Consider the following 27,526-nt stretch of genomic DNA (forward strand, 5'->3'; position numbering starts at 1 on the left):
ATGGGGGACCTCCCTTTGCATGCCCCCTTTCAGGCCCCTAGGTAGCCAGGAGGCTTGCATTCCTTTGGGGGTAGTGGGTCTCCCTGCCCTTCTCCCTTCCCTGTAGCAGGATGGAACAGCTAGGCCCCACCATGAACTGCCTGGAAGAAGCTGGTGGAATTTGGCTGCTCCAAGATAGAGCTTCGTTTTTGGAAATCTCCCTCCTCTTCTCTACATCAGGATCTGGATGGCAGAGTCTGAGCAGACCCTGGGGCTTCCCAAACAGGGAGTCCTCTTCTCCCTCCTCCACACGAGTCTACCACCCACCCCCCTGCATCTTCTTATCATTCAGGGGGCCTTGGCTGCTGGGTCCCAGCTCTTGTCCTCCGGAAGTGGAACTCTGTGCTCCAAGCTTTGTCATTTCTTCTCTTGCATTGGGGGAGGACAAGAGCCGGAATGCTCCGAGCCCAGGGCCTTACTCTCCCTGCTTTTCTTACAGATTTCTTGAGGTTCAAGGTGGGCCCCAGATTCCTTTGCTCCTTCCCTCTCTCCCTTCTCAGCTTCACTCAGGATATGTCCTGCCCAGGCCTACTGGTGGGACCGAGGTTCAGATCAGGCTGCCCGAAGGAGCCTCCTCGTCTCAGAGGGAGAGCAGACATGCTGCCAGATGACTGGGATCAAGTAGCAGGGGACAAATGTCCTAGATGAGGTGCGGGGAAAATGCCAGGGGAATTCAGAGAAGGGAATGATTTGTTTCAACCAAAGAGATTTATGGAAAGCATCCAGGAGGAGATGGCATTGGAAGTGGGCCTTAGAGGACAAGATTTGGACTGGGGTGAGGATGGAAACAACATGAGCAAAGGCATTGAGTGGAGGGACTGGGGTGCTCAGGAGTTCATGTGTGTGGTGTGGCTGGAGTAGAGGGTGCCGTTTGGGAAGTAGGTAGATCTGAGTTGAAACTGGAAAAGTAGGTTGGGATTTGGATTGAGGCCTGTATGGTTTGGGTCAACATTACCTGGAGGCAGTGAGAAGCCAGGGAGGGTTTACCAGCACAGAACATTCGCTTACAACTAGCATGCTGGTTAGGGGTGGGGGAGAATGAATACTTGAAAAAATCATCTACAAAATCACTTTCCATTTCACAAGCACTTGTGGTGAGCTCTGCATTGACTGTGAGAAGAGCATGAGTTAACCAGGTGATGAGGCGACAAAAAAAGCAGAAGCAGGCTTCTTAGGCCCCGAGAGGACATTCTCTGGGCCCCCAGAGAGCACACTCAAGACCAACGTGGGGAGGCCTTAGCACTTTGTTGTAGCCAGAGCTGTGTGGCCACCAAGCGGCTGCCTCAGGAAGTAGTGAGTTTCCTGTCACCAGTGAGTTTCGAGCATCAGCTAAAGCTCAGCCTCCATAACCCCTGAGCTCCTTTGGGCCCTGCGATTTGGGGCTCACTAAGATTCTCTAAGTGGCTAGGGCGGGAGAAGGAGGCCTCCGGATTAGTCATTTCTGGAAAAGTTTCTCCCGGACAGAAACCACAACACCTGATTTCAGTCTCCTCTCTGGGGCTTCCCCTGCTGTCCCACACCACCTGGAAGTGTGTCTTGGGGTGGGCTGGAGGGGCACCTGCCAGGCTGTAAACAGAATAGGGAGAGATGAGTCAGTTAAACCTTGCAGATCTCTTCTTGGAAGCCCCTTGATTCCACTGCAGACCATGTTGACCCAGGCATGGGCACAGTTCTGGAGAACCAAATGAATAACAAGCATGTCTCATTCATGCCTAGGGTACTTTCTGATGAATAAAAGCACTTTGCCATCACTTACCCTCTCAGTGACCCTAGGAAGCACCTATGATGCTGTTGGCAGAGCCAGGCCACAGTACCTGTCCCTGTTGATTTGGTTCCACAGGCATTTATGTCACATCTGTTCAGAGCTGGGCACTGGGCCAGGAGCTGCTGTCACAAAGACGAGGGAGACACAGCCCTATCCTCATGAAGTTCACACTGTAGTTGGGGAATGAGAACCCTGAGCAATTAAGTATACAATGCAGAGTGTTAAGTGCAGTGGTAGGGATGTGCCCACTTTGGGGTTCTAGGAACACAGAGGAGGGGAAATCCAGGAGGGCTTCCTGGGAGAGGGAGGCCATTCAGAATTCTTGGCAGTTCTTCCCCTCAGATAATGCTGACAGTAGCACTTTGTAGATTATGGGGTACTTTTTTGCAGGTGTTATTCGTAGTCCCTCCTTTCAGCAAACATTTTTTTCAAGTTTGATTCATCTTTATTTGGTTTGGTGGAGATGCAATGCTAAAACCTAATTGTTTTTTGTTTTCTAACTCTTTAAAATTAAACTTTTTATTTTGAGATAATTGTAGATTCACATGCAGTGCTAAGCAATAATACAGAGGGATTCCATATACCCTTATCTAGTTTCCCCCAATGATAACATCTTGCAAAATCACACTGGGATATTGGTGTTGATAAACTCACTGGTATATTGGCCCTGAGGACTAAAAAAATGAGAACAAAAAGGCTTGCCCTCAGGACTTGACTTTCTTATCACTCCCTGTGTGCCTTCTCACGACCCTGTGAGGTAGGTCATATATCCCCACATTACAAATGAGAAAAGGAGCCAAGAACTGAGGTGCCTGGCCTGGCACAAACTTGGCTGTGTCGGACTTGAACCCCATCCTCCTGTCCCTAGGGCTGGTGGGCTTCCTCAGCCACACTCCTGCCTGTCATCAGTCCAGGCCCTGGGGACACGCCTCCCCTACTCCAGCTTCTGTCCTCCTCTGTAGGTGTAGGTGGGCAGGTGTCTGGTCCCTCAGGATGGGAGTGGTTGGCCTCTGGCCCAGCTCTCGAGGGCTACCTCTGGCCCAACGGTGAGCCTGGAGGAGCTCAGCAGGTGATGGGGAAGCCTTGTGGCCCCAAGTGGCCAGCTGAGGCAGCCAGCCCTGCAGCCTGTCCCCCTGCACTGCCCTGCTTCGTGCCGCCCTCCTTCTCACGTGTCTGTGTTTCTTTTCTCCTCCATGCTATGGCAGTGGTGCCCCGTGCTGATGAGACAATACTTGGTGCAGCCCCAGGCAGTCCTTTTCCAGGTAATTTCCTAGGGACCCAAATGACACCCAGCACACACTTTCCTGGGGCACGCGCCTCCTTGAGTCCCTGCTAGGATTCCTTGACCCTTCATGCTGTGTAGTTTCTGAAGTATGATCCCTCTCCTTATCTTTCAGATTTTCACAATCGCCTCGACAGGCAGGCAGCAAGGGGTTAGACTTAAATCTCATTTTATTAATAAGGAAAATGAGGCTCAGAGAGCTGGCCCAGCTTGCCTGAGGTCACACAGGTGAGAAAGAAGCAGAGCTGGGGCAGGAACCCCGTGTTATTTCTCCTAGTTCACTGTTCTTTCTACCACGGGATCAACCGCTATAAATGATGCAGATAAAAATTAGCTAAGGAAGTCCATTCCCCTCCCTGAATCAGTTTTTCCAGGTTGGGAAAGATGACCCTGAGCATCCTTCTAGCTCAGACATTTGAGAGTGCAAGACGGTTTGTTATCTGGAGCATGGTGTCTGAGAGGAGGGTATGCGTACCTGGCAGTGCTTGAACTTGAGGCCTCCCAGGAGTTTGTGGCAGTAGGCAGAGAAGTTTTTGGTTTTTTTTTTAATTGATGCAAACACAATGTGGAGCCCACCCATCTAAACTATGCTTGACGGATGATTGCCTATCTTTTTTAAAAAAAAACTTTTTGTTTTCTATTGGAATATAGTTGATTAACAACGTTGTGTTAGTTTCAGGTGTACAGCAAAGTGATTCAGTTATTCATATACATGTATCTATTCTTTTGCAAATTCTTTTCCCATTTAGGTTGTTACATAATATTGAGCACACTTCCCTGTGCTGTACAGTAGGTCCTTGTTGGTTATCCATATTAAATATAGCAGTGTGTACATGTCAATCCCAAACTCCCAATCTATCCCTCCCCCCCACCCTTCTCTCCTGGTAACCATAAATTCATTCTCTAAGTCTGTGAGTCTTTTTCTGTTTTGTAAATAAGTTCATTTGTGTAGTTTTCTTTTAGATTCCGTGATATACTGATATTTGTCTTTCTCTGTCTGACTTACTATACTGAGTGTGACAATCTCTAGGCCCATCCATGTTGCTGCAAATGGCATTATTTCATTCTTTTTAATGGCTGAGTATATTCCATTGTATATATGTACCACATCTTCTTTATCCATTCATCTGTCGATGGACATTTAGGTTTCTTCCATGTCCTGGCTATTGTAAACAGTGCTGCAATGAACATTGGGGTGCATGTATCCTTTTGGACCATGTTTTTCTCCAGATATATGCCCAGGAGTGGAATTGCAGGGTCATATGGTAGCTCTATTTTTAGTTTTTTAAGGAACCTCCCTACTGTTCTCCATAGTGACTGTACCAATTTACGTTCCCACCAACAGTGCAAGAGGGTTCCCTTCTCTCCACACCCTCTCCAGCATTTATTGTTTGTAGATTTTTTGATGATATGGCCATTCTGACTGGTGTGAGGTGATATCTAATTGTAGTTTTGATTTGCATTTCTCTAATAGTTAGCAACGTTGAACATCTTTTCATGTGAGTAGGTAGAGAAGTTTTATCCCAGTTGGTTGCATTGGAGTGGATGCTCTGTAAATTGCTGACCTTGTTCATTTCCCTTCCTGGGTCATAGTCAAGGACAGCACCAGGGAGCCCTGATGGGAAGGGAGCAGAAGCCCAAAATGACATCCAAAGAAAGAACTCCAAAAGCTTGGAGAAGTAGGAATGTGGAACACAGCTGTTGCCGGTGGCTGTCGGAGGCTGGGGGCTGATGGAGGGAGGATGGGGGGCTATGTTCCCAAGGGCATAGGTGCACCAACACAACCCCACTGTTCAGCCCTTGGCTTCCCAAGTAACTATGAGATATGGAAATAGATACCACTGTTACCAAGAAAAGAGACACCAATAATGTATTCTCTTCTCTTCTCTTTCCCTCTCCTGATCTTCCCTCCCGTTTTCTTTTTCTGTCACTCTTTCTACCTCTCCCAGCCTCCATTTTCAAAAAGGACTTGTCCTGTAAAATAAACAATTACATGTATCTAAGTTAGTTAAGGCTGAAAAAAGTTCAGAAATTGTGCAGAGGAAAGAGTAAGATCATTGCAGGAGGCGCCAGCAATGATGTAGTTGTGGTGATTGAGCACTGAATTTGACTGATCTTCCTGGCAACCAAGGCAAAGAGGGATATGTAGTGGTTTCCAGTGTTCCTATTGTTCAATCAGAGGCAAAGTAACCATTTGTCAAGAGAAAAAACTTTTTTCTGGTAATGAATTATAGGAGAGATTCACATGGAATTTGAATATTCTAATGGGCACGTCTCCAGAGTTTGTTTGGTTTTTTTTTTAAAGTTCTTTGTATGGCTGTTTTCTTTTATTGCCTCTAATCAGTGTTAAATGCCTGATATTCTGTCACAGACCAGTGAAGTCACTTCCTCAGGGACTTCACCTCATGGTAGACAAGGATGCTGTTTTCTGATCACCTGACTTGATGAAGGGTAGAGGTGGGAGGTTAGCATATTATTTGGAGCTCTTGTTTGAACACTCCCCAGTTAATTTTTGGATGTTGTGGAAAATGTTATGCTGCTGGACCATGCATTCATTCATTCAACAAGCACTTAGGGGGCCCTGGTGCTGTTCCATGCTCTACGCTCTCAAGGCAACCTGGAGGGAGACAGACGAACAGCCATTACATGTGGTGGGAAGTATGAAGTTAGAGGTCTGTGCAAAATGACGCCAATTATGGAAACATAGACAAGGAAATCATGATTTATTGGTAGGAATGTGGGGCCCAGGAATGGCTGCACCAAGGAGGTGACATTTGAGCTGGGTCTTGTGGACAATGTAGGAGTTTAAGTGGCTGAGTGAGATGGGCCTCCCAGGCAGAGGTAGGACAGTGCCTGGAGTGGCTGAGGAGCAGCCAGTGGAACAAGGTTCCAGGGATCCCAGGAGACTGGGGAGAATGCAGTTGCCCTTAAAAATCTAGGCAGGTCAGGGGGACAGACAGTGGTGAGAAATTAAGGAATAGTTACACAGCAAATGAAATGACAGCATCCCCTGATTCATGCAGGAGAGAGTAAGAGCTGTGGAATCCCAGCAAAGAAAGAGATTGGGCTCAAGGCCAGCCCTGTTAGGTGGGGTGGTGGGTGGCACAAATGGCAAAGGCCAGTGAGAGCTGGTTTATGAATCCAGCTGTGCCCTGAGCCCCAGCTCTTTAGGAAAGTTCACTTTACCTTCTGGCAACCATCGGTGGTTGGGAAACTGGGTTTTTGGACCTCCCACTGCACGTGTTACACAAGTTGAAGATTTTCGTGTCTTGAAAAGATGATTCAAAGCCAACTTTTGAAGTGACTGGACAAACCTTGATACTGAATTTATTGACTAAAACAAAATCAAATAACAAAAAGGCCCCTCCATCTGGACATTAAATAAGAGGCAGGATTGGCCACCCTCTCCCCATTTTCTTAAACCCAGGTTGGTTATGTTTTCTTGGGAATTAGAGGCTTTCCCTTGTGGACCCAGCTGCCTAGCCTGGAGTCTAGGAAGGGGCCAGGCCTGGTAGTGGGGTGGAGAGAGCTGCAGGGATGCTCCTCTTGGCTAGGACGCTGCCTGGTTCTCCTGAGGATAAGGGGTCATTCAGTCATTTGCTCATCCAAGTGTTCATTGCGCAAGCTCTTCAGAGTCGAATCCCAGCTTGTCTACTTTTTCATCTCCACCTCTTCCTCCTGCAGCTATTGGCATGTACCTTGTTTTTGGATCACTCCTGTCTCACCTCTAAGCGTTCCTTCAGCTCTTCTCAGCCTGGGGGTCAGGGATTGCTCGGGCCCAGGATAAATACAGCCTGCCCAAGAAACCTTTCCTCACCACTTCCTGCCCCGTGTAAATGAATGGCTCTCTGCCCTTGTCCCTGTTGGATGGAGCTTCGGGGCCACGTGTCTTTTCCCTTGAGGTTTGTGGATAAAGGTCAGAGAGCATGTCTGGTCTTCACGTGCCATCTTGCACACAAGAAAAGCTCAATAAATGCTAAGCATCCACTATGCTCAGGCCTCCAGTAGGACACAGGAACATAGGGAAATGGGAGGCGCGGTCCACACCCCGGGGTCCCAGAAACCCCAGAGACCCTCACAGAGGCATCTTGACCTCCTGTCTTTGCACCCGACAATGCACTGAAGGAGGAGCTTCCATTGAGCTTTACTTCCTAATTTTTTAAGCAAATTAGGGGGCTAATGTCGTGACCAAGTCCCATTCTGCATAGGATAAAGTCTAGACAGTGACCTTTTCCAATAGCTCCCTGCTTTATGGAATGAAGACTCTGCTGGGTGTGACCTATAGCAAGAAATATATTGTCATCTCCACCTAGTACACGCATATCCACTTATATGGAAACAAAGATTAATGAAACAGGATTTACTCTTTCTATGTGTGAGACTCTTAGAAAATTTCTCTTCTAGACTACTCTATTTTCTGTTTTAAAAGGTTGGTACTAGCAAAGTGATTTCATACCTGTTAAAGGGTTAGAACACAATAGGAAAATCATTAGGGTAATTGTGGAGATTTTGGAGTCAGATGTACCCAGGTTTGTATCCTGGCTCTGGCACCTGGAAGCCATGTGACATTAGGCAAGCACTTTCCCTCTATAATAGAGGTCTCAGTTTCTTCATCTGCAAAGTAGGAATAACACAGAGCCTACTACACGGGGTAATTGTGAGGATTAAATGGGATAATATAGGTAAAGCTCCTGCCACAGAGTAAGTGATTGATAAATGGGAGCTTTGACAAGGTCGTGAAGATTATGGTTTTTATTGTCCTGGTACCACTTGGGACTCCTGCTTCCTGGGGAGTGGTGGTCATGAAGGACTTCCTGGAGGAGGCGGCATTGAAGCAAGGCAGCAGATTGACCAGGACCCACTGCTGTCCTCACAGCGACCAGGAACTCTGTGTGAGCATCCTAGGGCCACTCATTTCCTTTTCCATGAAGGACAGACTTGTTCCCAAGGATTTTTGGCTGGACCTAGAGCTGACCATGTTAGTTAGATACCTTTGCCTTTCACATTTAGGTCTCTAATCCACCTGGAATTGATTTTTGTGTCTGGTGTAAAGATCCAATTTCTTTTTTCCCCCTTGTTTCTGAATGGATAACTGGTTACCCTGCATTTTTTATTAGAGTCTTATCCTTCCCTGCTGATTTGTACATCACCTCTCTCATATATCAAGATTCCTTCCATATATGCATGGATCCGTTTCTGGACTTGATTCTGTTTCATTGGCCTATTTTTCTGTGCCTGTGCCAGTCCCATACTGTCTTAATTACTGCAGCTTTATAGTGATTCCTGATGTCGGGGAGGCCTGTCCCCCATCTTGTCCTACCTGGGCTGGCTTCGGGCCTGTGTTCGTCTCTGCGTGTTTCAGAATCAGCCTCTGCTGGAGACGGGTGGAGAGCCCCGGGAGCTCTGGACAAGAATCCATCTCAGGGTGCCTGGGCCTGCAGTACCTCCTGGACTCACGGCTGCCATCCACCTCGCTTGGCATCTGAGCTGCCCTGGCAGTACTTTCTAATTCGTTTGCAGAGAAAAGTGCCAGGAATGTGCCTGAGCCTGAGTCCCCTCTGCCTGCCACTTGCCTGGTGGCTCCTCTGGTTTCCCTCCCAGTGGCTCAGTCCTCATCATCCTACCCAGGGTGCCTGCAAACTTCTATCAGAAGACTGCTCGCTTCCCTGTCTCTCTCTGCCAAGGACATAACCCTGGACAGACAGGAATATGTCCTCCACTGGCAGTGCCAGGGTGGTAGAGGAAACTCCCTGCACCAGTGCTTGGCACAACTAGACTCTTTGGTTTAGGTGTTTGCAGATATTTCTTTTACTGAAGATAGGCCGGGGGGGGGGGGGTGGGGGGGCGGAAGAGATCTGTCACTCATGCCTATACCGTAGTCTGTCCTTGAGTGGGAAGACAGGTTGGCATCTTCACAACCTTGCCTGGAGGCCATTCTGACAGTGGTTTGGATGCCAGGGAAATGACTCATCGCCAGCTCTGATTTCATGAAATGGCTTAAAGAAAGGAGCATGACTCATGGGCCAAATGCACATGGTTCGTGTGGACTTGGTAAATCAGATGTGCGCACCCTACAGTTTTCAGCATACAGGTGTTTACAGGCTTCCGGAATTCAAAAACACTTGCCAACTGTGACTCATATGCTTTGATATATTGGCTTTTGGGTGGGAGTTTAGGTGAACCGTCCCCTGTTGACCCTGAACAAAGCCTTCTTCCCCTTGTGCCTCAGTTTACTCATCTGTGAAATGAGGATTTGGATTGAGTGATGGCACAAATTCCCTTTAACCCTTGTTTCTGTGATTCTACATCTGTGGTTTAAGAGCACAGAAATCAGAAACCTTTCTTTCCATCCTCTTGTCTACAAGACTCTTATTTCTGCCTTGCTTTTGGTTACGGATGTCTCTCTCCTCCTTCTTGAATTGAGGAGGATGGTTGTCTCTGGCTAGCAGGGGCTGGGTAAGGGAAACCTGCAGGCCATAAAGAAGCTAGGTTTGAATTCTTGTGCAGCTGCACTGAATCTTGTCTACCTCTTCACTTGGGGAGACTTGCTGATTCTGGATACCTGCCTTGTTCTGTCAAGCTGAATCTGCCCTCTCAATACCGGGGGTCCGTGAGCCCCCTGGGGGCCTTGGCACTGGCATGGGTTAGCTGACTGAGCCCAGAATGTGGTGGTGGCATTTGGCTGGGGCGCTTTGGAGTCTCAGTGCTGAGGTGTCTGTCTTGTTTCCTCTTTCAGACCGCTGATTATTCCACCATGGCCTCGCTGGCTGGAGGGCTGGACGACATGAAGGCCAACCTGACCAACCCTACCCCTGCCGACATCGGGAGCAGCGTGCCGGGGCCGCAGTCTTACCCCATTGTGACAGGTGAGGGCACCTGGGGCATGGGGGGTGAGTGGCAGAGAGAGAGAGAAAGGACGTGTGTGTGATGAGGAAAGTGGCTTCTTGGTGCTTTTGGACTTGATTGGCCATCTTTGTCTTAGTGAGGTTATGAGGTCCTGGAACAGGTCAGGCGGGGGACTGCTGGGGCCAGGAGTTGTGGCTTCGATGAGACATGGCTGTAGACGCTCTGATAAAGCCAGAGCAGAGCAAATGGCAAACGGACGATGGGCTGGGAGGGGGGCCAGGGAAGCCTCGTGTCAGAGGGGCTGGGTGATTTCGGGGCCCCTGTAGGTGGGGCTGAGTGTTCAGAGTGCTGGGATTTAGCCCTCTCAGGAGAAAGGCAGCCCTGTTTGGCATCAGCCTGGAGGATGAGTGGGATTCCTGGCAGATTGTAGATTTCCTGGCAGGAATTTTAGATTTCCAGGCAGAGGTGGAGTTAAGAAGGGCAGGAGGTTTAGGCTTCCTTTCTGGAAGGCTCAGGACCAGCTGCTTTAGCTGTCAGTGTAAAGATGAAGAGTTTGGGCCCTGGAGGCACACTGCTGGGTTTGAACTTGCCATTGACGAGCTGTGTACTCTTGGGTAAGTTATATAAGAATTCTGGGCTGTGGTTTTTAAATCTGTAATATGGTGATAGCACCCAGCCCACAGTGTTGCTGTGAGGATTAATGCTGTAAACATATGAGGTGCTTAGACTCTGGTCTAGCACACACAAGCAGCCAATACATGTTGCGATTATTACTCCTCTCATGGTGGCTGATCACGTCAGGCTCGCTGCTGTGAAGGGGCTGGGCCAGGAGGGCGGGACAGGCAGACACCCCTCCCTGCTCCAGCAGCACCGGGATAATTTGGACGGACAGACTCAGCCACCAGCTCCGGGAGGCTGTCCGACCATGCAGGCAGAAGGCAGTCTTGGATACTTCACATTAACAGACAGTGAGGGGCTGGGGATCACACTTTGGCCAGAGCCTTGAGGTCCAGCCTAAGGTAGCGGGATGTCCCTGTAGGTTGGTAGGCAAGACACAGGAAGTAGTGACAGAGACAAGGGGTTCTGAGAAATGTGAGTGGGCTGTAGTTGCATCAGGGCTGGATTCGGGTTAGAACTTTAGGTGGGGCTGGGGGTCGAACGAGACAGGCTCTCTCACAGCCTCATGTAGGCCCCAAGGCAGGGAGGGCCCGGCTCTGTGACTGGGGCTTGTGGGGCTCAGGCAGGAGCAGCCAGGACTCCGGTTGTAGATCTGGGCACCGTGTGGAGATCAGTTAAGAGGCAAGAGTGACTTGGTCCCCTGTCTACCTGAGATGGGGCAAGAGCCTGGAGGGCTGCTGAGCCTGCAGGTGGGGGGGTGTCAATAACGGGGCAGGGATGGGGGAGGGGAACCTCAGTCAGAATGAACTTTTCCTAACATCACAGGTGTCCCATGAATCCTCTCCCCTGGGGTCATGAGAGTCCGTGACAAGACCTCTGACAGCATCCCCATTTTACAGATGCAGAAACCAAGTCTCAGGGAGGGGCAGTGACTTGCCCAATATAAGGGGTAAAGGGGAGAGCTGGAGCCGGCCTTCAGTCTCCTGGGTCCTTATTCTTTTCGAAGAAGTACAAATAATTGGGTAGGGGGGTGTGGTAGGGTAGAAAGAAGCCTGGACTAGTTAATAATAATAATAAGTCACTTTACTGAGTAGTTACGGAGTACCAAACATTCTGGTAGGTGAACTTGTTTTACCCTTGGGGGAGCCCTGGGAGGTGGGTACTGTTACATCACATCCACTTTGTTAACAAGGAAACGGAAGCCCGGGGCACTTAAGTAGCTTGCCAGAGATCACAGCTAATGAGCAGCAGAGGTAAGATTGAACACCAGGCCAGTGCAGTCTGCCACTCTACCATACAGATAATCTGGGGGCTAATCCTGGCGCCGTCACTTCCTTGCTGTGACTTTGGATGTGTCTCTGATCTCTCAGGGCCCTTCTGAGGATCACATGAGGTCCCCGAGGGGACTGCTCTGCAGAGGGAGGGTTTGTTATTAGGGTTGGGGTTCATGGGTTTAGACAAATCACGGGAAGACATATTCTACCATCTGCACAAGCCTATTTAGATGGAAAATAATCCAGTAAACGCTGAGACTATAGTTGCATTTCCGAGACTCTTGTCTACTGACATGGCAAACTGGTGGCCAGCTGCCCATAGGGCTAATCTAGCCCACAAATATGGTTAGTTGGCCCCATGTAGGACTTTTTATAAATTTGAGTCAACACTGAAAATTTATAAATCTGGATCTCTGGCTTCCCTTGAAAAATCAGAAGATCTGGCCAGACTGGGCCGTATTCCCACATGGTCGTGGTAGGCGGGGCCTTAGTGGCAGCAGCCCCTCGAGACAGGGCCCTGCCCACCTGCTTTCTCATTATCTTACAAGCCTAACCTGGAAAGGAATTTGAGTTGAATACTCCTGATTTGTAAGTTGGTGCTAAAAGCCAGCTGGGTGGTTTAGCTGTCCAGGATCTGCAAAAGGTAAGTCTGGATGTGGGCTGGGTTTTCAGGTAAGCCCTTGACCAAAGACTTGTTTATATTATGATCAGTCTATTTTAAAGTCACATCACAGAGCAGAAAAAGAATATAAATATCTCAAAGTCAGAATTATGCCTAATGTTGAAATACTAAAATTACTCTAATTATAAATATATAATACTTATATAATAGTATAACATTATAAATATAACCATTAGCTTTCTTGTAAGTAAACAATAGCTAGCTAGAAAAATAATAGGGGAAAACATTAACAATAGCATCAAAAAAAAAAGGTAGAATGCTGAGGAATAAACTTAACTTTAAAACTCCACTAAGGAGCATAAAAGAATAAATGGAGAGATATAGCTTGTTCTTAGGTAGGAAGACTCAGTATCATGAAGATGTCAGTTCCCCCGAAGTAATATATTAATTCAAAGCATTTTCAATCAAAATGTCAACTTTTTAAAACTTGTCAAAATGACACAAATACTGGATAAATAAACACTCAAGGTAGCTAGAAAAATTCTGAAATAAAGAAATGAGTAAAACATAGCGTATTTTAAAATGTTATGATAAAGCTACAACAATTAAAACTGTTACTGAAAGTGAAGTAAATAGACAAATGGAACAGCATGGAGCATCCAGAAATAGATCCAAATATATGTGGGTGTTTACAGATACAACATTGCAAATCAGTGGAGAAAAGATAAATCATTCAGTTAATGGTGTAGGGACAGTTAGGCCTGTTGGATCCATACCTCATTCTCTATATCAGAAGAAACTCCAGGTTGATCAAAACTTTAAATTTAAAGAATGAAATCATAATAAAACTAGAAAAAAAAAAACATAAGGGAAATTTTTTAATAAACTTCGAGTGGGGAAGGCCTTTTAAAATCTGTTCCAGGGAGGACTTCCCTGGTGGCACAGTGGTTAAGAATCCGCCTGCCAATGCAGGGGACACAGGTTCGAGCCCTGGTCTTGGAAGATCCCACATGACGCAGAGCAACTAAGCCCGTGCACCACAACTACTGAGCCCGTATGCTGCAACTACTGAAGCCCGTGCACCTAGAGCCAGTGCTCCACAACAAGAGAAGCTACTGCAAAGAGAAGCCCACGCACCACAACAAAGAGTAGCCCCTGCTCACTACAACTAGAGAAAGCCTGCGTGCAGCAACGAAGACCCAATGCAGCCAAAAATAAATAAATAAATTTATAAATCTGTTCCAGGGAATTCCCTGGCGGTCCAGTGGTTAGGACTTTGTGCTCTCACTGCTGAGGGCCTGGGTTCGATCCCTGGTCGGGGAACTAAGATCCCACAAGCCGTGTCGTGTGGCCAAAAAAAAAAATCTGTTCCAAATACAAAAGACAAAGAAAAATGATATAAACGACTGCTTAAAACAGAAATGTTTTATATATGTATGTAAAAACACCCAAAAAAACAAAGAATAAAAAACTTTTTTAAAGTAGAAGACAGATGACAAAAAGCTAATTTCCTTAATATATAAAGAGGTTTTTAAAAACAAATAAGAAAAAAAATCAGTAGAAAAAACAGGTAAAGCAAATGAACATGAAAAAATACAGATGTCCAATGGCATATGAAAAGATATGCACTTGACTCATAGTTTTAAAACTACAAATTAAAATAATCATGAGATACTCTTTTTTTTTGGCCACACCACGCAGCTTGTGGGATTGTGGTTCCCCAACCAGGGATTAAACCCGGGCCCACAGCAGTGAAAGCCCACGTCATAACCACTGGACCACCAGGGAATTCACAGGAGATACTTTAATAAAACCCATTAGCTTATCAAAGATTGAAATGTTTCTTGAGGTCCAGTGTTGGAAAGGATATGAGAAACAGATATTTCCATACACAGTCATAGGTGTATAAATCAGTGCAATCATTTTGGAAAGAAATTTGTCAGTATCTATCAATATTTTAAATGGACATACCTACCATCTAACTCAGAACTTTTATATGCACTTTAAGGACTTTATCTCAAGATATATTCACACGGATGCACAGTGATACCTAAATCCATATAATAATGACAGAATTATTTATAATGAAAAACAAATGGAAAAAACTCAGTGTTTATCAATAGGAGCAGGTTAAATAAATTATGGCTCCTTCACACAATAAACTACTCTGCAACCATTAAAAAGAATTAAGTAGAGCTATCTGTGCTGACATGAATAAATGTTTAAGATATACTTTTTTTTTTTTTTTAAACATCTTTATTGAAGTATAATTGCTTTACAATGGTGTGCTAGCTTCTGCTTTACAACAAAGTGAATCAGTTACACATATACATATGTTGCCATATCTCTTCCCTCTTGCATCTCCCTCCCTCCCACCCTCCCTATCCCACCCCTCTAGGTGGTCACAAAGCACCGAGCTGATCTCCCTGTGCTATGCGGCTGCTTCCCACTAGTTATCTATTTTACATTTGGTAGTATATATAAGTCCATGCCACTCTCTCACTTCGTCCCAGCTTCCCCTTCCCCTTCCCCTTATCCTCAAGTCCATTCTCTACGTCTGTGTCTTTATTCCTGTTCAGGAAATGTCTTTTAACTGTATAAATGAATGAGTGAATGAGGTGCTGAGAGGATGGGGCCCTTTCTCAGTTCTTTCTCTGCTGCCAGTTGGGCCCAGCCCATAATCAGGCCTCAGGGACTCTGGAAGTTAGTGGAAACTTCGAGGTTGGGTAGCCCAACCCATCACCCAGCCCTGGGATCTATTCTATATCAGGACTTGGTTACCTCTAGTGATGGGGATTTCACTAGCTCAAAGGCAAAGAATCTTCAAACAGGACTTACCTGAAGCTGCTCTCCATTGAAGTGATTTCCTTTCCCACTGGCAAGCCAGAGCTGAGCTGTCGGCAAAGTCTAGGCCGGCATCCGTGCTGTGAACTCAGACCCAGGCACTGGCATTCTGGGTCCTCAGGGTCCAGCCCAAATTGTGCTTTTTAAACCTAAAAAAAAAAAAAAATCAGAGCCCGCATTTTACAGATCAGAGGAAAACAACCCAAATGTCCATGAGAAGGGGACTGTTCAATAAAGAAGAGCTCCCGTAAGATGGAGTACTGTGCAGCTGCAGGAAAGAACGAGGAAGCGCTTTATGTCCTGATTGGGAAGATCTTGGAGATACATTATTCATGAAAAGAAGCAAGAATAATATATACAGAATGCTACCTTTTGTGTAAAGAAGGGAGGGGCAATGGGAATGCGTATTTGTTCACACAAGCATACAGAAGTTCTGGAAGGATACTCAGTAACCACGTTTGGGCATACACGATGAAGTGGGTGTAGGAAGAGGACTTCTTACTGAATATCATCTACATGTTAAATTTTTTGAACGTTATATATATATTAATATATCACTATCAAAAAGTTAAATTTAAAAGTTCCTTTAAAACTAGGAGATTTCACATAAAGGCTAAAATGTCTAACTTGTTTTGAAAAATTGGAAGACTGTCCACCAGGGTCCACATTCCCACGTGGCCACGCTAGGGGAGCATTGAGAAGGGGCCATCCCTTTACATCAGCCGCACGCTCCTGTTTGTCCCAGACTCCACCTGGCCAGCTTCACTCACTGTCCTTGCCTGCTGCTCCCTGTGGGTCTTCCACCTGCCCCAGCCCCTCCTTCCTGTCTCCTCTGACACCTAGTCCTGCCCAATAGAAACCCAGGCCAGGAAGGGCTGACCACAGGCTGTCCAACTGGCCTTGCCTGTCCCTGACTCCAGGCCTTTGCTCACGCTGTTCTGCCTGCCTGGAATGGCTTTCCCCAAATATCAGCTCGGTGTATAAGCCATCCAATGGGGAGGGCCTGGAGTGCCGAGTGCAAGGTTTTCCAGAATGTGTGACAATTAGGCATTTCAGCCCGGTGCAGTGATGTCACACTCTGTCCAAACTAAATGTTGTGAACCTGCTTCAGGGGACCACAAACCAGAGAGAAAACTCAGCACCCAAGATCGGAACTTCCCCCAGAAAAACAAGGCTATTTCCATTCCAGAAAGATTCAAGGTGAATCCAATTGGGGATTAAAGTATTTGTTAAATAGACTCACAGTTATAGATTCTAGAGAAACCTAGAATTTTGGAATCTAAATGTTTGGAAGGATACTCAGAGGTTCAGAGAAGGCAGAGGTCTGATCATTTTAAAACCCAAATGAAATTCAAGCATTTCTGTAATTAAATGCACATCAAAGGAAAATATGATCTGCTTTCAGGTTAGCACAGTGTTCCTAAGAACTATTTGTTGAATAAATGAATTAATGTTTGTGTAAGGAGCAGTGTCAATTAAAAAAAATAATTTCAGGGGAAAGTACCCCAGTTGTTTCTGACCTTGTATTTTGTAGGATAAAAATAAACAAAGGTGGATGGCCATCCTGGTAATGCACTCATAGATTTTTACACTTGCGGGCAGCTTGGAAGCCGACCTTTCCAAATAGCCTTCGAGCAGGTCTCTGGGCGTCCACCTTCCCAGCTGACCCTGCTGTGATCCATCTTCTTAAAATAGCGATTTCATTAGCTCGTCCTCCTGGTCAGAGATCTCCACTGCCTTGCCATTATCTGCAGGAGAAAACACACCAAACTGTAGCTCCTGGCAATTAGCAGAGCGGTTGCCATTCATCATTCATTCATTCTCTCTTTCACTCACTCACCTCTCCATCAAAACCCAGCTCCTCCTTCACATCAGACCTTAGCCTAGGCTGGGTCTTGTGGCTGTAGGGTCTCTGCCTTCAACATACCCATAATTTGATGAGGGAGGTAAATGTGGATACATGTACAGGGCAAAACAAAACAAATAAGAAAAAGAAAGAGAAATACCAGGGAGAAGCCAAGTGCTTTTGAAGGCGTGGAGGAGGGAACTATTGCTTCTCTTTGACTGCGGGGTTTGGAAACATTTTGTGGGAGACCACATGGAAGCTGCTCTTGGGGAGCCACGAACTCTTGGTTTCTCTGCTCTGAAGCTTGCTGTAGTCTGTTGCAATACCCCCAGCTTTACTAATCCCTTTTAAATCACAAAGGAATACGTGCTCATTGTAAAATAAATTCGAATGGTACGGAAGTATACGTAAACATGTGACTGTATCCCTTCACCCGTTCCTAGCCTGTTCTGCTGTCAGCAGAGTTGATGGTTTGGTAAATATCCTTCCAGAACCTTTTCTATGCATAAAAAACTGTATCAGATTACACACATATAGTTCATTTCCTACAAAGGGGTTTTTGCTCTTCATACTGTTGGTCAGTTTTTTAAAAATTTTATTTCATGTTTTATGGATACCCAACATGTCGGTAGGTCCAGAACTTCCATCCTTTCTAATGTTCTGGATGAACCATAATGAACTCTTCTCTAGCAGTATGGGCTAAGGAATTCCTACCTCAGGGCTAAGGGGTGAATCCCTCTCAGTATTTGATACCTGGGCTGCAGACAGAGAAGGACAGGGTCCAGGAAGGGAAGTGGGACGGGAACCTTGGCATCCACGGGCAGCCCAGGACTGTCAGCTTAGAGACGGCAGACTGGGGGCCTGGCTGCTGCCTCCCACGTGCTCAGGGGTATGGGAGGAGGAGATGTGGCTGCTCTGAGCTCATCAGGGGAAGCCACAGGGAGGCAAGCTGTAGCTGAGCGCAAAGAAGAATTTTTTTTAACAGTTTGAGCTCTCTGAAGCTGGAATAGGCTGCTTCTGGAGATAATAACAGTGATAGCTAATGTTTATTGAGCATGTATTATGTGCTTTGGTTCATTTCACCCCTTACTCTATGAAACTAGGTACTATTTTTGTCCCAACTAACAGTTAAAAAGAAATTGCCTGAGTTCACACAGCAGTAGGTAGCAGAGCTGGTTTTCTCCTAACCCCTGTACTGTACTGCCTCTGGTGGTAATAAGCTCCACATCATCAGAGGTATCCAAGCAGAGCTCTTTCACATTCACCTGCAGCACAGTTAGACTGGTGGCCCCTGGGGTCTGTGGAAGCTGATCAAACTGTAGAATCTCTTGTACAGTCTCTGGAGCCAGACTGCCTATCTTTGGATCTCAACTCTTATCCCACTTATGAATGGGTGACCTCAGTTGCAACTGTGTGTATGTGCCTCAGTTTGCCCACCTATAAAATGGGAATAGAAACTTGTTACATGGATTAAATGAGTTAATATTTCAGAAGCACTCAAAACTCTGCCTGGAACTTGGTAAGTGCTAAATAAGTGTTGTTTTAAACATCTGGAGCTCAGGAAAGCAGCCTAAGCCAGAGAGCCAGGTTTAGGGGTCCTCCACAGCAAGGGGATGGAGAAGGAGCTCGCCAGGGGTGGGATCTGTCCAGTGTGGAGCAGGCCTGATGGCTCCCTGTTCTGGATGTTCCACTGACCTCCTGTATTAGTTTCCAGTTGCTGCTGTAACAGATTACGATGAACTTCACGTCTTAAAACAACACAAATTTATTATCTTACAGTTCTAGAGGTCAGAAGTCCTAAAATCAAGGTGTCAGCAGGGCTGTATTCCTTCTGAAGGCTCTAGGGGAGAATCCATTTCCTTGCCTTTTTCAGCTTCTTTTTAAAAATAATTAATTAATTAATTAATTTATTTATTTATTTTTGGCTGTGTTGGGTCTTTGTTGCTGTGCACGGGCTTCTCATTATGGTGGCTTCTCTTTGTTGCGGAGCACGGGCTCTAGGCACACGGGCTTCAGTAGTTGTGGCGCACGGGCTTAGTTGCTCCGCGGTATGTGGGATCTTCCCGGACCAGGGCTCGAACCTGTGTCCCCTGCATTGGCAGGCGGATTCTTAACCACTGTACCAACAGGGAAGTCCTTTTCCAGGTTCTTGAGGCTGCCCACGTTCCCTGGCTTTTGGCCCTTTCCTTTCAAAGACAGCAGGGTATCATCTTTTGTCCTCTTTGACCTCTGCTTCTGTTGTCACATCTTCTCTCTGTGACTCTGACCTTCCTGCCTCTCCCCTATAGGGACTCTTGGTGATTATATTGAGCTCACCCGGATAATCCAGGATTGTCTCCACGTCTCAGAAATCCTTGATTTAATTACATCTGCAAAGTTCCTTTTGCTTTGTAAGGTGACATATTCACAGGCTTTGGGGGCCATGATTCTGTCTACCACACCTCCCCAGTGCCCACTATAAAGGTCTCCTTGAGGACTCTGCATGATCTGGGAGGGGATCAGCACCTTTTTTGCTGTATCTGCCTGACTTCTCCCCACCACCTTTGTGAGCACTGGCTGGTCCTCACTGTGTCTCCTCCATCTGCCCCAGTATTGTGACAATCGTGCCCTCCCCAGGTACCTAGGGTCAAGAGACTGGAATATTGGTGCTCCTTGGAGATCATTAGCATCACTCCCTCACTGAACAGATGGAGACACGGAGGACTGAGAACTCAAGTTCTCCCCACATGAGACAGCTCCAGAACCCACATCTCTTGGCTCCCCCTCCTTGCCAGACTCAGCCTCCAGAACAGAACTTTCCCCCTCTCCTGTCCTCATTTCTCAGCCTGACTGGTCCACTGCCATCCGTTGGGTTCTATGCCTGATGGAACCCTTTATTCAGGCCTTTTTATCACCTTCCAACTCAACCACACCCAGTCCTGACTCCAAGCCTTTGCTTCTGCTGCTTCCTCTGCTTAGGATGCTCCTGTCATTTGCCCAGAGGTGGCGGTAGTCTGCTGTGAAAGGAAGAGCCATGGGCTGACTTGGATCAGGATCACAGATCTTCATTCCAGCTCTGCCATAACTCCCTGGTGACTTTGGGACACGCTTTCTCTCTCTGAGCCTCAATTTTCACATCTGCTCGATGGGAATTTATCATCCTGGCTCATCCTCTCCTTGCAGGACTTCAGTGAAGTGTACGTGAGCTGTAAGAAGCTATAGCCTTTCTTTTGACCTGACTGTGCCAGGTGCTCAGGTCCTGTGTCCCCAGCAGGGGGGTGAGTGTGACCTAGTGCAGGGCTTTGCCTGTGAAAGGCTCTCACGACACCTGCTGAGGGCTGAGGAACCAGCAGGGCTGCCAGTCTCTGTCCATGTGACTTCAGGGCATGTCTCCAGGGAGCGGTCCTCAAGTGCCGCCTCCTTCAGGAAGCCCTCCCTAATTACCCCACAGTCACAGTGATATCCCCCTCTCTGGGCCCTGGATCAGCCTACTTGTTATCCCAGTGTGCCTTGACTTATGATTCTTTGTGTCCAGCCTAACTTTATCCTTAGACTATGAGGTTCTGAATTGTCTTCTGCCTACCATGGGGCATGGAACATTGTAGGTACTTGGGAAGTGTTTGTTGAATGGATGGATGGATGGATGGATGGATGGATGAACAAGTGAGCTGTCTAATATGTTGGGTTGCTACTAATCACCCCAAACCGTACCCATCTAGGTTATTATCAAGGTTATCGACATGATTCACACACTCACACACACATCTTTGATGAGCAAAAGGAACATTTGAATGCAAGGTATTATGACAATTATTATTTCTCTCCAAATGCGTTAGCTTCTACTGGTTTGCAGCCTTTTTTTTTTTCCCACCAATGTTCACAGCCCAGAAAAAAAATCTCTCTCTAATTTATCTCTATTAGCTTTTATTTTCATTACCCAAGAGGCTATAGAACTTCTACTCCCACCCCTAGATCTTCTATAAATGTTTGGTAAGGCTGGTTTGGGCACGAATCCTTAGGGGGCACCTGCTGCCTGTCCAGACTTGCCCATCCAGAGGAGTGTTTGCCTTTCTGGAGCCACTAGCTCCTTTTGTAACCCTCTGTTAACCCAGGTCCAGGATGGTGTCACATGCCCACCTCAAGGATAGGGTGGTCAAATAGCCTGTTTGGAGGGTTGGCCTCTGGAGTGGGGACTAAGATAAGGGCTCTTTCCCCAGAGCTGGTCTCAATCCTGAATAAGATCCAGTAAGGCAAGAGTCACCAGCAGGAGTGATAACTACTACTTGCCTCCCACTCACCAGGCAACAGACATTGTTCTAAGCACTTTACATGTGTTAACTTGTCTAATCTGCAAAACAACACTGTGAGAAAGTTAGTTTTATTATCCCCATTTTACTGATGCCAAAAGTGAGGCACAGAAGAGCATAGCAACTTGAGCAAGGTCACACACCTCCTAAGTAGTGGAGCCAGGTTTCAAGTGCATACTGTCAGATTCCAGAGGCCACACACCTGACCATTGTGCCACACTGCTCCTCACCAACCTGCTGTGTCAGGGGCAGGCAGGCAATCTGGCCAGAGGAGGTCCGAGTCAGGCAGAGCCCAATTTAGAGAACAGACCACAAACAAGGCTGTTGAGTAGATCAGGGCCACGCACGGGGGGCACGTGTGACGTGGCTTGTCTTGATCCCAGGTACTATCTGGTTGAAGGGCATCGGGCTGACTCTCCCTCCAATAACCTGCACTCAGGCAGACCTCAGCAGCCTCAGCAGCACAGTAGGCCCTCAGGGAAGGTCTGTTGAGTGGATGGGCAGATGACAGTGGCACTTCCAGCAACTCCCCACCTAGACTTAGAGGCTCTTTTGTTGTTTTGTTTTCAGGAAAGAAAGCTAAAGAAAAATAATGGTCACTGCTTTCCTTAAACAGACTTTCTTCCTCTTCCCCTGGGCAAGCGCCCGTGGGGAGGGTCAAGCCAGTTCAGCCCTGGTTCTCTTCAGGAAGAAGTCAGCTAAAGCAACTGCTCTTCACACAGCGCCCAGCACAGCTTCCTGCTTTCTCATCCTCTATTGCCCTGCCTGCCTGAGAGGAAAACAGACATTAAGCAACAGTCCAGGTGGTCAGGGGTGGGAAGCCTTGGCCCAGGCGCTTGGGCAGCCCGGCAGGGATCCATCACGGGGTGGCAGGGAGGACACTGGGGTGGGTGCTCGGGCCCTGCAGGGCTGTCCTGGTCCTCACACTGAGAGCGGGCTGGGGTGGGAGGGCTCGCCTAATTGACCGGGGCCTTGGGGTGTATGTCCTCTCTTGGATTCCTGGGATGGAAGCATCATGGTCAAGGTGGCTGGGTTTGGGGAGGGGCAGGGGTGGCAGAGGGTGCCCTGAGGGGCTCTGAGCAGTGTCTCTTTCCCAGCTGGCCCGGCAGTTTTAACGGTGTCTTTCACAACAAGTAGTGTCAGCTCTGGTTAGTTATTCAAAAGGTGTTGCCAAAAGGAAGACCCTAGCTGTCACGAATAGCCATCTGTGCCAATATGGGGGTAGATTACAAAAGATACCTGTGGTTTTATTATTATCTTTAAATCTCTTTTGTATAATGAGGCGGATGGAGTAAAAGATTCCCACAGAGCTCAGCCTGGAGCCACGGAGCCCAGAGTAGGGCTCCCTGTCCTCCCTCCTCTGGTTCTGCAGCCCGGGTCAGCCGGCTCCTACCCCAAGGCTCCCAGGGTCTGGTCTAAGGGCCCGGCCTCTGGGCTGCCTGGAGCTCGCCCAGCGACTGCGCAGCTTCTCTGTGGGCTGAGCACACCTCTGGCAGGGACCGGCCCTGCCCATGTCCCCGCCCCCAGAGGAATCCCTTCTTTGACCTTTGTAATTATTCCTGTTCAATCTTCCTTCGTGTTTTTTCCTTCCCCTTTTCAAGGTGCTCAACTCCTGCGCTCCCTCCAGTGTATTAAGGATGTGAGTGAAATTGATGACTGGGATGTTTCAGGTCTTTATGATGATGAATGACTTTCACTGCCAAAGCTTTTATTGTCTGTGATTTGGGAAGAAGGGGGAACTGATATATCAAGGCTGCCTGTCACACCATTTAATACAGTTATAAATCCTGACGTCACTAACTGGTGGTCAGGAGCTGGAGAATTCTACCGGCCGCCGCTTTGCCAAGCCTTTATGGATTTTTTTCCCTCTCGCCTTTCTTTGCTTGACTGTCACAATTGTGTTTTGGGAGGGGGCATGGGAACAGCTGGATGGTGACTTTAAAAATCTCAGGGGCAATCTGGTCCAGGGGAGAAAGTGGGAGGCCTCCCCACTCTAAAGTAAGGGGAAATGGCAGGCCTTTGATTCTAAGGTGAGCAAAGAAATTGTTCAGTGAAACCAATTCCTAAAAGTATGCCAATAACTTCTTGCCTGTGCACCACCCTTTACAGTTTACTGATTGATTTTAACAGCTGTTATTTTTCAGATCTTCCTTCCATCCTTTGGGGGTGGGGGTGTGGCAGGGAGAGACTTGAGCCCCATTTTGCAGAAGAGGAAACTGAGGCTCAGCAAGGTGAAGCAACTTGGCCAAGTTTATGCCACACCAGGCAGATGCAGAGGGCAACTCCCTGGATGAAGCAACAGAGCATCATTGTTAGGAATGGTGGTGTCAGACAGCGCTGGGTTCCAATCCTAGACTCCGCTGTCTAGCTGCTGGTCATGGGATGGTCACTTCAACTTTATATATCAGTTTCCTCACCTGGAAATGAGAATAACACTCTTCTCATAAGCCTGTTATGAGGATTCAATGAGATAATGCATGGAAGAGTCTTAGCAAGGTTCTGCCCCAGCAGAAGTGCTCAATAAATGTTTATAAAAGATGGAACTACCATGAGAGAAGCATGTGGTAGATGTCACAGGAGCAGAGGAGGGCCACCTATGCCTTCCTGAGGTTGTGTGGGGAGGTGGCCAAGGAAGGCTTCCTGCAGGAGGTGACATTGGAGTTGATTGGAATGAGTAGGAATTAGCCAGGCTGGGGAGGGCGGATGAGGAAGAACATACCAGGCAGAGGGAACAAGTGAGAGAGGCAGAAAGAGCACCCGGTGGGTGAGGAAGAGCCAGCAGCCCCGGGAGTGGCGAGTTGTGCAGCTGAAGATGAGAAAAGGTCAGACCACAGAGGCTTCCAAGGACCTGGGATCATAACCTCTGGATTCTGGGGAGCCTTGAGGGGTTTTAAGTAGGGAGTGGCATCTTCCAAGAACTCTCTCTGGGGTCTTGACAGAGGGTGAACGTAGTGTGGATGAGACCAGCAAGAAGACTGAACTCATCGAAGATGGGTGTAAAAGTCCAGGAGAGAAAGGATGAGGACCTGGACCCAGGCAGTGGAGATGAGTATGGAGGAAAAATTTTGAGGGGTAGAATTGGCAATAGTCAGATGTAGGGGACAGGTGAGACATGGAAGTCAAGGATGGCTCCCCTGGCTGGAGTTTGGGGGACTGGGTGGATAACGGAGCCACCAGCTGAGACAGAGATGACAGGACAAGAGCTGGTTTGGATATTTTCTGGTGGCCCAGGGACGCCCAGGTGGAAACGTCCAGAGGGTGATGGAGGAGGGGTTAAGGCTGGTGATACCAATTTGGAAGTCATGGGCATGGAGGAGATGGGTCACCTAGTGAAGATGCATAGATAGAAAGGCTTGAGAGCAGCAGAGCTCTAGGAAGAAACTGGAGAACAAGGATGGCTAGAGAGAAGAAGCCATGGAGAAGTCTGGGAAGAAGTGATTGGTGAAGGACAAAGCAGACCATGAATGCGCTCCATCTGGGAGCCTAGAGCAGTCACAGCCCTGAGGTGGGAACGACAGAATTCTCTCTGGCTGCTTAAGTAGAACTTAAGACTCTCAAGAGGCCCACAGAACTAGGCTTGGAGGCTTCACAGCCAGGAACCACACCTGAGCACCTGAACCACACCTGAAACAGCAGAGAACTGGTCTTGTGGAAACGCCACACCTTGGCCTGTGGACACAGAGCCCTCAGCTCACGTCGCTGTCACTGGACACCAGATGTCACCAGTAGAACCTCTATCCCACAGGCACCTACTTCTCTGCGTCACTTGCCTCTAGACTAACGACTCACACACGTGTGTCTACTTGATGGAGCCAGGATGGCGCCTGTGCTCCAGCTGCAAGGGAGGCTGGGAGGTCAAGCTCCTGACTTCTGTTGTGAGGAGCCTAAACTCTTAAGGTGGAAAATTCCCAAAACAAAAGAAGGGGGCTTCCCTGGTGGCGCAGTGGTTACGAATCTGCCTGCCAATGAAGGGGACACAGGTTCGAGCCCTGGTCTGGGAAGATCCCACATGCCGTGGAGCAACTAAGCCCATGCGCCACAACTACTGAGCCTGCGCTCTAGAGCCCGCAAGCCACAACTACTGAGCCCACGTGCCACAACTACTGAAGCCCGTGCGCCTAGAGCCTGTGCGCCGCAACAAGAGAAGCCACTGCAATGAGAAGCCCACGCACCACAACGAAGAGTAGCCCCTGGTCGACCCAACTAGAGAAAAGCCGGCACGCAGCAACAAAGACCCAACAGAGCCAAAAATAAAATAAATAAAATAAATAAATTTAATAGAAAAAAAAAGACTGTGATAAAATGTATTAAAAAAAAAACCCCAAAAAACAAAAGAAGGGTGTTCAATGGTGTGAGGTGGCCAAAGATGTTTGAAGAATTAGGGAGCGAGCAGAGATCCCAGCTAGCAGGACTGAGAAGCACCGTGGCTTTGGCAGTTAGGAGGGTCTTGTTCTTTGAGTCATTTATTGACTACAGTCAACCCCTTCCATAGGATTTGAGGCATCATTAAATTCAGACCCAAGGACGTCTGCACACAGGTCAGAAAGCACCCAAAGAGTGGGGGAAGTGACTGTACTGGTCACCAGGAAAGCGCTAGAGAGAAGCTGCAGTGGGCCCTGGAGCCTGGAGGTGGGGTTGGGCTGTTTCTCCAGGATTTGATGACTTTTGCTGAGTAACTGGACTAAAGAGTAAGGGAGAGGGAAGAGGCAAGGACCCAGTGGCCCAGTCCCAGCCCCGGGGAGTTCTGGGGGTGGCTAGAGGCACTTCCCTTTGCTAGAACTGAGCTTTGGCTGGCGGCTTTTCTCCAGTGGGGATGATGGAAAGTTATCACCCGTTGGTCTCAAAGAGAAAGCTTCCTGTTCTTAAGGGCACGTCCCCAGTACCTGACATAGGGCTTGGCCTAGAAGAAAGGCTTGGAAAGGTTTTATGAATGAATGAATGAATGAATGAACCAGTAAGCATTTCTTTGGCCCCAGTTGAGCACCGCGCCGCCTCCACGGGAAAACAGATGAATGAGTGGGACACCGTCCCTGCCCTGGAAGGGTTCAGTCTTGTGTCTTCTACGGACAGCCATCCTGGGCAGCCTGATGAGCGCTGTGACGTGGAGCGGGCACAGGGGTTCTGAGAGGACTAATGGGTGGGCAGGGCAGCGCCCGGCAGGGCGGGGCATCTGAGAAGGTTTTCCGCAGGAGGTGACGTGGGTGGTGTTTGCCCAGAGCTGCCAAGGCAGAGCAGCAACATTGCTGAGGTTTGGAGGCGGCTGGGGGAAAGCAAGCCATTTGGGACTGGAGTGGGGGTGGGGAGGTGGAGGCTCCGCTCCTCCAGCAGGAATGGAGGGCAGCGTGGAGTCTGGACTTGATGCTGGGGTGGTGGGAGTGAGGAGCGCAGGGTCCGTCTGCAAAGGGGCTGGGGTCCTGCAGGAGGCTGGAGCCGGGCAGGGAGACAGTTGAGAGGTGGGTGGTGACAGGCGTCTGCACTGGGGCCTGAGCTGGCCGTGGATGCGGAGGGGCTGTGACTTGGTGATACCTCCCGCAATGCCCACCCAGGGGCACCGGTGGGAGAGGCTGGGCCGTGGGTGCCAGGGTGTCCAGGACTGGACTTCTTGCTCAGGGGCGCCCTCATTATGCCACTCAAGGCAGTGGAGACACGCGGGCCGCCTCCTGCTGGTGTATGGAGCGCGGGCAAACCACATGAGATCCCATCTCGCTCCTAATGTGCATCCGAGGACAAAATTAGATTGAGAAGTAAATGGAGCCGAAAATTTCTAAAGCATTTCCCGTCAAGAAGCTGTTTGATTGCATGTTTTAATTCTCCCAGTCCTCCTGCCCGGTGAGGTTCATTTTGGTGGGGACGGCTGGAGCAAAAGGAGCTCGCGATGGGAGGGGGAAGCTGGGGACCTGGGGCCTGGGCAGGAGGGGTTGGGAGAGGCCTCTGACCGCGTGCTGGCCATGAGCCCAGGCTCCACGATGACCTGGTTCAGACCTCAAATAGCCCTGTGAAATGGGTATTATATCCCATTTTGTAGACAAGGAAACTGAGTGACAGAAATTAGGGAACCTGCTGAGACCACATAAATAGTGCTTGGTTGCCGGGGGTGGCAAACA

At 48.2% G+C, this 27,526-nt stretch overlaps 1 protein-coding gene across 1 annotated transcript in view; it reads left to right on the forward strand.

Moving 5' to 3' along the window:
• PAX5 (paired box 5) overlaps positions 1–27,526 on the forward strand; it is a 171,539-nt gene that overhangs the window by 86,257 nt on the left and 57,756 nt on the right. The window contains exon 7 of the mRNA XM_061201136.1: positions 9,823–9,952. Within this exon, the coding sequence (XP_061057119.1) occupies positions 9,823–9,952 (130 nt within the window). The remainder of the gene's footprint in view (positions 1–9,822; positions 9,953–27,526) is intronic.

This window comes from Eubalaena glacialis, chromosome 9 (genome assembly GCF_028564815.1).
Source record: "Eubalaena glacialis isolate mEubGla1 chromosome 9, mEubGla1.1.hap2.+ XY, whole genome shotgun sequence".
NCBI lineage: Eukaryota > Metazoa > Chordata > Mammalia > Artiodactyla > Balaenidae > Eubalaena > Eubalaena glacialis.